This window comes from Erpetoichthys calabaricus, chromosome 1 (assembly GCF_900747795.2).
Source record: "Erpetoichthys calabaricus chromosome 1, fErpCal1.3, whole genome shotgun sequence".
NCBI classification, from domain to species: Eukaryota; Metazoa; Chordata; class Cladistia; order Polypteriformes; family Polypteridae; genus Erpetoichthys; species Erpetoichthys calabaricus.
In genome coordinates, this window is record NC_041394.2 from 152,701,499 (window position 1) to 152,712,868 (window position 11,370).

General features: G+C 38.2%; 1 protein-coding gene across 1 annotated transcript; it reads right to left on the bottom strand.

The window, feature by feature from the left end:
• Window positions 1–4,095: 4,095 nt before the first annotated feature.
• On the bottom strand, window positions 4,096–11,164 carry mrps12 (mitochondrial ribosomal protein S12). The gene is made up of 3 exons (XM_028807549.2): window positions 11,020–11,164; window positions 10,775–10,849; window positions 4,096–4,821 (listed from the first exon to the last, which is right to left on the bottom strand). The coding sequence occupies exons 2-3, from the start codon at window positions 10,824–10,826 to the stop codon at window positions 4,400–4,402; spliced, it is 474 nt and encodes a 157-aa protein (XP_028663382.1). The 5' UTR covers window positions 10,827–10,849; window positions 11,020–11,164; the 3' UTR covers window positions 4,096–4,399.
• Window positions 11,165–11,370: the final 206 nt, after the last annotated feature.

An 11,370-nucleotide genomic window follows, 5' to 3' on the forward strand; every position in this document is an offset into this window, starting at 1 on the left:
ACAAATAATATTTAATGAATATTCCCATGATAAACAAGTGGTGTTAAAAACAAAGTTCACTATAAAACTACTGCAATAACCCTATTTCAAATGTGCTGCTTCATAGAGCAATGGTGATCTTTAAACTGAAGCTACAAGAAAGAATTTAGAAGATTTTGTTGCATTTCAGACAAAAATGAAACAAAGTTACATTTTAAAAACATTGATTTTAAAACCACTCAGTGCCCATTAAAGGGTTTATGTGGATGTACTACTGTACCAGGCAGCAGATGGTTCTTCAAAGATGGAGTGGGATGGCAGCCATCTGGGGACACTCCACACTTCCATTGAGAAGTCTCAACACAACTCAAGAAAAAAATGGTGAAGTACAGGTAAAAATCCGTTACAACGATCTGGCAGGGGAATAAAAAATATTTTGTTGTAATGAAAATGTCGTAGCAATGAGATTCTGTATTTGTTGCTATAGTGCTTTCTTTAACTTGTGTCCAAGCATTTGCAATCATTTCAATAGCTTCTTTCGCGTAATTTTAATCTTCTCCTGTCTACAACAACATTTCAAATCAAATCATCCTTTTCTTCTTCATATTGTGAGGTTTCTGAACTCTTTTGGGTTCCCCCCCACCCAATGGGAACGGCACGCTGAAGTGCGTCCCAAAGCGCGATTGCTGCGTCTGTGGAAGATTGTTTGTCCATTACCGTGGCAGGGCAACCACAAGCTCACAACGCTGCAGTGAAGCGCCACAGAAGCAAATCCTAAAAGACCGTGATCACGTCATAAGTCCCTGTCTTGCACCCCAAAACATGAGGCTTAGTCTCAGTACTTTAGAAAAACCAGCTTTATTCAGCTTGAAACAGGAACAGCACAGTTATTTATTGTAGCAGGATGTGCCACTCTCCTATACACAGACATAGCAGTCAGGCAGGGTCGTGACCAGGTTAGTGGCCAATTAATACTGTTCCCTGCATTTACAATGTTCCTTGCATCACCCATCGAGTTTGCTTTGGCAGAGAGACGCAGCAGAGCTGTGAGCCTGCTGTTGCCCCTGCAACATAGAAACAGTCTTCCACAGATGCAGTGATCGCACTTCGGAATGCTCTTTGGGGTGTTGTCCACTTGGGGGAGGTCCCAAGAGAGTTTAGAAACCTCACATTTTCTTGAATGAGTGCTGCATTAATAGGAATGTTTTTTGAACGAGCATCACATAAAAACGGCTTTTTCGATGTCTTCAAATGCAGCAGTATGCATACATTTGCAACACGAGATTTTTCTTCTTTTTTTGCTAGGTCTTTCAAGAAAGTTGACAGTGTCGTTGCCAGCGAATTCGGAATTTCGCCATCGTCTTTTTTCTTTTTGCTGCAATGTGTTTTTTTTTCTAACATGAACTGTTATCATTTTTTCATGTCTGCCGTTTCTATAGGAGGGTGACAAGGAGTTAAATTCCATGGATGTTTTTCAAATGTTGATGAGCAATAAGCAAAAGATATCAGTGAAAACCACCGAAAACAAAAACAGCAAAAAAAACATTATGAGCAAAGTTCGAACAAAGAAAAAATTTTTTACAATGTTTCTGTTTGGGGATCGTTGTGCACAACTGAGCTGCAACCACAGAACTAGCTGCTCTGTGGATGATTCATTCAGGCATTTCAAGGTCTTTTGGGCACTTCGTTGTAATGAAAGTATTTGGTGAATGTACTTCGTAGTAACAAGATTTCTATAGACTCGTGTCATATGGGGAAACTGTCGGGACCATAAAAATACTTCATTGTAATGAAAATTTTGTTGTAAAGATATTCGTTGTAACGGAATTTTACCTGTATTTCAAACTATAGAGAGGAACCCCAAGCAACAGTTACTTCTTGCCTTGGTCTCAGTGATGCAAGGATGAGACCGTAGACAGGAGAAAGTGACAGAGATTTTTTAGGTGGTAAAGGAACAATCCCCCAATTACAAAATGGAAAACATCTACCTTCTATGCTCTTAACTAACTAGAGTTGCAGAGCAGGTCCATTGCAGGAGGGCGAATTAGTTCACTACACACCATTACTTTAATCTGTAGAATGAAATACCAATTTTAGCACTGCACACAGTGGTCAATTGCATATGTGTCAAGGAAAGTGGCCGCTCTGTATAATGCCAGTTAGAAGTACAGGGTGGTTGTGCCCAGCAGGGGCCAGGTGCTGGCTGCTGTCTTGTCCAACTGCTTCAGTGTGTCTAGGGTTCAGCAATTATGGTGTTCCCAAATGCAAAGGCATTATATAACACTTTCTTTTACACCTTTAAGATAATATTGTTTGGGTCAAATAAACCAGTCAGTGTCTGACTAGGAGCCTCAGCTCAATGCTACTATACATATCACTGGAAACAAAAACCTTTCTCTGTGTAACTCCTGGCAGAACCTAAGACATACTTTGTCACAGGCTGAAACAGCATAAGGAAAACAAAAAGCAAAAATTTATAATTAAAAGGAAAACAAAGAAACATAACATCCTAATAAAAATGGTTTGAAATAAAATACTACATATGAAAAGGATAATATTTAATAAACAGGGTGTTTGAGATTAAAGCATAAATACACAGACCTCAGTGATGCACTGAGTTTTGATCTTCACTGCTGTGTGTAAAGGCATTGCTTCTTCTAATTGCATATCCATGTACTGTATGATGCAATTTGTCTAATTAAGCATTAAGATAAGCACATCCTAACCTAGTGCCTTCTCAAAGTTGGTCCTGGGGACCCACTGTGGCTGCAGGTTTTTGTTCCATGTAGCTTCTGTTTTTAATTGGACTCCTGGGCTAATTAAGTGAACTGTTATTTCACAAGTTCTGTGTTATGGGAACAATATAGAAATTAGAAAACTAAAGTTTGGTAAATTATATATATATATAAAATTAAAAATGTACCAAGCAGTTATATGGGAATAATGTTTTTTTTTCCTTTTTAACAATATTTTCATCTTTCATTCTACTTTTCTATGAGTTCTAATTGCTTTATTAATCCATTACTTACTAATTAGTGGGGTTTGACACTACAGTAGTTGCAGCCTTTCATGATTCAGTGTTTGCCTGGGTGTTTGCTCTGCTCATTTTTAATTGTCATTAATAAGATACAACAAGGGGGGAAAACTGCACAGAGAAAGGGCAAAATATAATGAAATCAACAAAAGAGAGTTAAGCATTTAAATCTATAGCAAAAGCAGAAATATTTCTAAATGTCTTATAAAAGTAAAAATCATGCTGCTGTGCTTTTCTGAATGTAGAATAACAGAAAAATAATACAAGCTAATTAAATGAGATCAGTGCTATCTGGTGTTCTCACCGATTATGAATCTGGTTAGAACAAAAACCTACAGCCACAGGGGGTCCCCAGGACCGAGCTTGAGAACCCCTACACTGCCAGCATTCTCCATGACCGATTTATTGTATATTTCATAGAATTAGAGCAAAACTTCAGGGCTAAGAAAACACAGGAGCATTAACAGGACCCCCAATTACCACTGACGATTTGCACAACAGAAAACTCACCACCGAAGACTGATGAGAATCTAAGGAAGTGTTGTTTGATGGTAATAGTTAACTTTCTGATTTGATATTTACTATACTGGTAAATTATTGTCATAAAAGAAAATATTCATCCAACTCTACATATTAAAATAGGAAAAACACTACTTTGTGACAGTGATCAGAAATACACAATTCTGGTCAGAATCTTCTCTAGCTAAAACAAAAAGTGTGATATAATGAAGAGGCAAAAAAAAAAAACAAGTGCTGAATTGTAAGACAAAGAAGCATGTTGATGTAATCTAAAGAATCGTGTTAAACAGTTCAATTAATTAAGTTACCCTTTCCAAAAATACATCTTTGTGGAAGTGTTTTAAATTTAAAATTTGTTTTTTATAGATTCTCATTAAGACTAGTCAAGGTGATTTCTTTCACTATTCATGCTGGCGAGACATAAATGGTTGACAGGAAAGCTGCAAAACTGTTCTAATCGGTGGCTAATATTTGCTCAGTAGAATATGACTTTGGTGTCAGTATTGCGGCAAATATATTTAATATTACTATGAGTCAATAAAAGCAAAAGTAGCTAAGAAAACTTCTAAAATGTAAATTGTATTTATTCCAATTTTACAAAACAAATCTCTTTTACACAGTATATTGATTGAGCATGAAGCTCCTTTCATATGCTCTTAAATCACTTTAGGTTCTTTTTACAGACAAATATTGATCAACACATTGATGGACACAAACTTAACATACCAAGAGACTTGTTTTGAGGAGGACAGTCTCATTCTGAAGTGCCTTAGCAATGGTGCTACCTTCCTCTGCTCTCAAAGAAATGCAAGCAGCCATCTGTAATTGGACACTAGTTTCTTGTCACATGAAATCAGAGTCCTTGGGCTACTTCTTTTTTTGAACATGTGCACAGTCATACTTTCCACGGACAATCTTGAGTTTCACACCAGGCAAGTCCTGTGTGCGGCCGCCTTCCACTAAAACAATGTTGTGCTCCTGTAGATTATGTCCCTCCCCTGGGATGAAACACACCACTTCCTTGCCATTGCTCAATCGTACCCGAGCACATTTGCGGTTTGCAGAGTTGGGTTTCTTGGGTTTGCGGATCATAGTCTTCAACACTACACCTTTAAGTTGTGGATGTCCAGACAAAGGGCTTGCTTTGGGGGGACATGGTCGAGGCTTGCCCTGTCGATGCATCTGGTTAAGAGTGGCCATATCACGTGATTGAAAAGGAGTGAACATTGAAGATGCTAGTAGAGGATTCCTGAAATTTGGTAGAATGGAAGATTGTAGTACACATGGTCCTAAAGAAGAAAAATAAAAGGTTATGTCAGACGTGTAAAGGTTACAGATATTTTTAAGTTATTCAAGTATATTGTTATGAAAAAAAACCTCTGGATTTGAAAAAGTAAAACTGTAAAAGCAGTAAAGTGCTATTTGATTCCTAAACTAAAACAGCTTATTGAGAGTGTGTTGTTTTATTCTGAAACATATACTGGTCACTACTCATTCACACTACTAGAGAAGTTTGATGTATGTAAATGCTTAACAATATAAATCACTGTCAAACAACCTTTGAGGAATGCTATCAAAAAGTATAGCTTCCTTTTCTATGTTTCATTTTTAAAAATAAAATACTGACTTTGAATAAAGTATAACACTCACAATCCCTGTTCCTGTTTCTTTGAAGTTTGTATGTCAGGGCTCCAGACTTAAATAAAAAAACTACTCCAGAGCCACTGACTCCAAAAATGAAACATTTAGGAGCCAAATTACAGAACCAAAATAGCTTGCGGCCAGCACGGTGGCACAATGGTAGCGCTGCTGCCTCGCAGTTAGGAGACCAGGGTTTGCTTTCGGGTCCTCCCTGTGTGGAGTTTGCATGTTTTCTCCATGTCTGCGTGGGTTTTCTCCGGGCGCCTTGGTTTCCTCCCACAGTCCAAAGACATGCAAGTTAGGTGCACTGGCAAATCCTAAATTGTCCCTAGTGTGTGCTTGGTGTGTGTGTGTGTGCCCTGCGGTGGGCTGGAGCCCTGCCCGGGATTTGTTCCTGCCTTGCACCCTGTGTTGGCTGGGATTGGATTCATTGGAAATGAATTAGTATATAGTGGGTTGGAAAATGACTGACTGACTGAAAATAGTTTGCATTCACATAAAAGAGAGACTTACTATGTCCTCTATTCTATCCCTGTAGATATATGCACCCTCTTATTGTCAGATTCGTGCAATCCACCATTATTTCTGAGCTCTGACTGTTGTTTGGTCTTTTGTTCAAACTTTAAAAGTATGTACTTTTATGTTGGAACATTAAAACTATGTACAGTCACAAACTGAGTGTCTCCTCATCAGCTTCTAAGCCTGTATCACTGACCATAAAAAGATTTGTGTCCTGTACAATAAAGTGTACTCTTCCTCTTGTTTGAGCTAAGCCAGCACCACACCCAGGTATCAGGAGCAAACTGCTCAAGGGAAGGGCTATCTGAGAACACCTTAATTAAATTTTCTGATGTCGATACATTAAGTGAATTGTATACTTTTGATTTTATTCTGTTTTGTGAAGAAAGGCCTCATTCACAATGTGTAGCTGATATGGGTAGCACAAGCATGATGTGAACCTAATGCAAAATGTTGTTTGACATCTGTGCAGTAAGGCTCTTCTTCCAAAATAACTCCCATTAACTACTATAAGGTATGTTTGCAAACTGGCTTCTGATGAGCAATTTGACCGCTCTCCATTCAGTTTGGACAACCTCTACATCACAACGACTCTTCAGCAAGATGGTTTTGTACCATTGTACTAGAGTGTTAATGTCATCTTGTCCATTAATGATGATGTCAACAGGTCATTACTTATGACAGAATACAGAGAAAAAAACAAATCACCTCTGTCCCTCCTGATTTACTGTGTTGAGCATGGCTACTTTTAAGCTCTACTAATCCAACAAGAGTACACTAAAAGAAATATGCATACAGTATGCAATAACATTATCTCTACCAGATACATCAGTTCCATTGTCTGCAGTGCTTGAAATGTAATTTGCCTTTGCAGCCCTTCAGTGTTTGGATGCATTGCAGAAAAACTTCAAGCACAAAGCATCGATATATCCATTCCATTATTCAACTAAAATGCATAGATTTGTTAAAGTAAAATTTTTAACCAGCTTAACTATGGAAAGAAAATGACACATCACATAAAAGTTGATTAAAGTATGTAGGATAATGGTTATAAGTGGTGACATTTTCAAATGTAAGAGTTATTTTTTGGAACCATTTAAGGAATCTAGGGTTTTTAATTGAATTAAATTAATTCATTGATGGGCGCCCCACAATTTTATTTTTAGTCACATATGACCAACAAAATCTTAGTACAGAGAAAACTTTTTTTTTTACTTTTTAGTAAATTTTTGAATAAAATTGTGCCAATCTTTTTTTGATATATTTTTCAGCCACTCTAATGCACACAGTCCTCTGCACATTATAAAAACTTTGACTTGGGTGGGAAGGTGATTTGACAGAAATACCATTAGCGATACAGTGGAATCGAACCTACGATCATAAACTAAAACGTAACATTAATTCACGTTCATTTCTCATTTCAGAAACTCCTAACCTCAGTGAAACCTTACACATGTTAAGTACTGGAAATGTGTGTTTGTCTATTGGAAAATCGAACCTTTAATCTATCTTAGAAAAGCCTAACACTTTATCCACCAAGCCAATATCGCCAAATGCCTGAAAAGTGTATTTCACCAAATTTCTATATACAGTGGGTACGGAAAGTATTCAGACCCCCTTCAATTTTTCACTCTTTGTTATATTGCAGCCATTTGCTAAAATCATTTAAATTAATTTTTTTCCTCATTAATGTACACACAGCACCCCGTATTGACAGACAAAAAAAAGAATTTTTGAAATTGTTGCAGATTTATTAAAAAAGAAAAACTGAAATATCACATGGTCCTAAGTATTCAGACCCTTTGCTGTGACACTCCTATATTTAACTCAGGTGCTTTCCATTTCTTCTGATCATCCTTGAGATCACCTTCATTTGAGTCCAGCTGTGTTTGATTATACTGATTGGACCTGATTAGGAAAGCCACACAGCTGTCTATATAAGACCTTACAGCTCACAATGCATGTCAGAGCAAATGAGAATCATGAGGTCAAAGGAACTGCCTGAAGAGCTCAGAGACAGAATTGTGGCAAGGCATAGATCTGGCCAAGGTTCAAAAAAATTTCTGCTGCACTTAAGGTTCCCAAGAGCACAGTGGCCTCCATAATCCTTAAATGGAAGACGTTTGGGACGACCAAAACCCTTCCTAGAGCTGGCCGTCTGGCCAAGCTGAGCTACCGGGGGAGAAAAGCCTTGGTGTGAGAGGTAAAGAAGAACCCAAAGATCACTTTGGCTGAGCTCCAGAGATGCAGTCAGGAGATGGGAGAAAGTTATAGAAAGTCAACCATCACTGCAGCCCTCCACCAGTCAGGGCTTTATGGCAGAGTGGCCTGTCAGATGCCTCTCCTCAGTGCAAGACACATGACAGCCCGCATGGAGTTTACTAAAAGACACCTGAAGGACTCTGAGATGGTGAGAAATAAGATTCTCTGGTCTGATGAGACCAAGATAGAACTTTTTGGCCTTAATTCTAAGTGGTATGTGTGGAGACAACCAGGCACTGCTCATCACTTGTCCAATACAGTCCCCACAGTGAAGCATGGCGGTGGCAGCATCATGCTGTGGGGGTGTTTTTCAGCTGCAGGGACAGGACGACTGGTTGCAATCGAGGGAAAGATGAATGCGGCCAAGTACAGGGATATCCTGGACAAAAACCTTCTCCAGAGTGCTAAGGACCTCAGACTGGGCCGAAGGTTTACCTTCCAACAAGACAATGACCCTAAGTGACTTCACAACAACTCTGTGACTGTTCTTGAATGGCCCAGCCAGAGCCCTGACTTAAACCCAATTGAGCATCTCTGGAGAGACCTAAAAATGGCTGTCCACCAACGTTTACCATCCAACCTGACAGAACTGGAGAGGATCTGCAAGGAGGAATGGCAGAGGATCCCCAAATCCAGGTGTGAAAAACTTGTTGCATCTTTCCCAAGAAGACTCATGGCTGTATTAGCTCTAAAGGGTGCTTCTACTAAATACTGAGCAAAGGGTCTGAATACTTAGGACCATGTGATATTTCAGTTTTTCTTTTTTAATAAATCTGCAACAATTTCAAAAATTCTTTTTTTTGTCTGTCAATATGGGGTGCTGTGTGTACATTAATGAGGAAAAAAAATAATTTAAATGATTTTAGCAAATGGCTGCAATATAACAGCGTGAAAAATTGAAGGGGGTCTGAATACTTTCCGTACCCACTGTAAATGATGAAAAATTGGTAAACAAAAATTTGTTTGTGTACATTGGACTCAAACCTTCGACCGTTTGATTGAATGTCCTACAAGCTAACCACTTGACAAATGCTGCTTAACTGTCATATTGAAGTACTTTGACAAAACTTCAATATCAATTAATCAAAATGATTTTTTTTTTATTAATTTGTATAAAATTGGTCTTGAACCTTTAACTGTTTGATCAAAAGTCCAACACGGTAACCACTTGACAAACACCGCTAATGTTTCATATATATGTGTGTGTTGGTTAAAAGCACTATATATATATATTCATTAAAAGAGCAAGGAAATATGAAATTTAAATTTGCCTTAATTAACGTATAGATCCTTGGTCAAACTGATGAAAACTGCATTGTCACTGGAGATCAGCATGCATGCAAAGTTTCAAGGAAATCAGTTTGGTCAAAGTGGGTAAAAAATTAATTGAAATATCTGACCCAGACAAATAGAGAGGGCAAGTTGAATAAAATCAATGTAAAAATTTAGAAAAGATTGACTTTATATGTCTTTAATAGTGCATGATGGTGAGGCACCTGATCCTCCATTGGTTCCAACCTTGCATCCGATGTTGCCCTTATTGATACTAGCTGCCACAATGCTGAACTGTATTACGAGGGTTAAATAATGGATAGCTGGACATTATTCATGTAATGTGGGCCCCTGTTCATGGTTTGATGTTGTGAAAGTCCATTCGTGATTAACAAATGTTTGAGTTTATTTAAAAGCAATCTCTGTGAAAACAAAAAGCTCAAACCTCCTTAAGCTGATTCAGAGTCATATGCCAGCAACACTAAGCACAGGACTGCAGCCAACCCTGAACAAAGCACTAGTCAATGGGTAAGTGCACGTAACACACACAGAGGAATTACTGCTTCTGTTGCAAACACTTCTAGAAAACACCATTCAGACATAAGGAGAACATGTAAATTTACACAGTGTCCAGGTGAAAATTCAAACTCAAGGTGCTAGATCCATGAGGCAACCATTGTTACCACTGTAACATAATTAATCATATTACTTTTTACAGGTGTTTATGAAGTAACAAAATATTGATTTCCATTTTTTTTTTCTTTAATAACCAAGTTACTGTACATATCTTCAATTATGGTTTACGTTACACATTAGTGTGTAAATGTCATAACTATGGATATGAATCACACAGCTTTTGGTAATGTTAAACGATTCATATTTGAATATTAAAAATATACGTGAGCCACTCCTGGAGAGCAAACATAAGCCTATCCATTTTCCAAGTTATTGTTTATAAAGGGATATACATTGGTGATGAAAGCTGACTCATGACGGTTTTTTTCCCCAAAGCTACAATTTTGTGGCAGTGGAATTGCTGTGGGGCTTTTGAAGCTTACGCCCCTGATCTTTTTGTCCTTTATAAACATAATCTATTGCACCAAACCCTTGACCTGGATCCACTATACTTGAATATGATCTATGCCCTGATCAATTTTATTTCAGTATACGTACCCGCGCGAAACCCAAATTCCCGCTCCCACTTTTCGAATTTAGAGGAGGCTAAGCCCCCGATAGTTGCAAATCCCTGAAACGCAAAGGGTCTGTGCACGTGGAAACAAAACGAAACACAATAATTGCTAGGTGAGATCTAAATAGACGACTTTAGTGCTGTGTGGAGACAGCATTTTTAATTTTACTTTACCTTTGTTGGCATAGACGAGAGGGTCACAATTAAAAAAAATCTTAAACCATCCATTTTCAAACACGCTTTCTAGCTTCAGTTTGAAGGGAGCCAATGCTCAACAATGTTCGGCTCACAATCACGCGCACACACACATACTCATTCAATTTCAAATAATTCACCTAACAAGAAGAAAACACACTTACTACAGGTGAGCGGCAGTCGGAATGCTTTCAATAGAAGTCCAGAGTATGTCATGATCTCATTTGAAAATCTTCAAGCTGATGAAATGCAAAACAGAGAAAGTAATGAGACCGTGACATTGATAGAGCACTAAAGGACATCAAGGGATGTTAATATTCCACATGAATTGTTATTTTAATGCGCCTGGCTGAGCACTCGTCTTATCCAGAGGAAAGACTCCCAATCACCCTAAATCCTCATACTGTACCTGTATGGCAGTCAAGATTCCTTAGTTTTAAGTCTTTCCTTCTACTTCACCTCCTACTCCGGCACCACGCAGTGTCTTGACTCGGAAGCTGTGTTTATTCGACCGGATGTTGTTCAAATCAACGCGCATACGCAGCTATGGTGTGCTGCACGGCTCAAAACGTCTAAATGTGTTTCGGAACGAGAAAGATTGAAGCGGTAGAAGCTTTGGCGACAAATGTGCCGTTTTGTGTATTGAGGTTGTGACAAAGGGTTATTGACAAAAAAGACCACAATATACAGTACAGTATATCTAAAAAGGAGATGGTATAAGGGCTTAATTACTCAATTGGTTTACTTTAAAGTAATAAAC

Bases quoted from the DNA above. Each gene is read 5' to 3' on its own strand.
- mrps12 (XM_028807549.2), bottom strand. From the start codon at position 10,826: ATGACATACTCTGGACTTCTATTGAAAGCATTCCGACTGCCGCTCACC. The intron at 4,822-10,774 runs GTAAGTGTGTTT...TTTCTTCTTTAG, and splicing joins CCGACTGCCGCTCACCTGTA to GACCATGTGTACTACAATCT.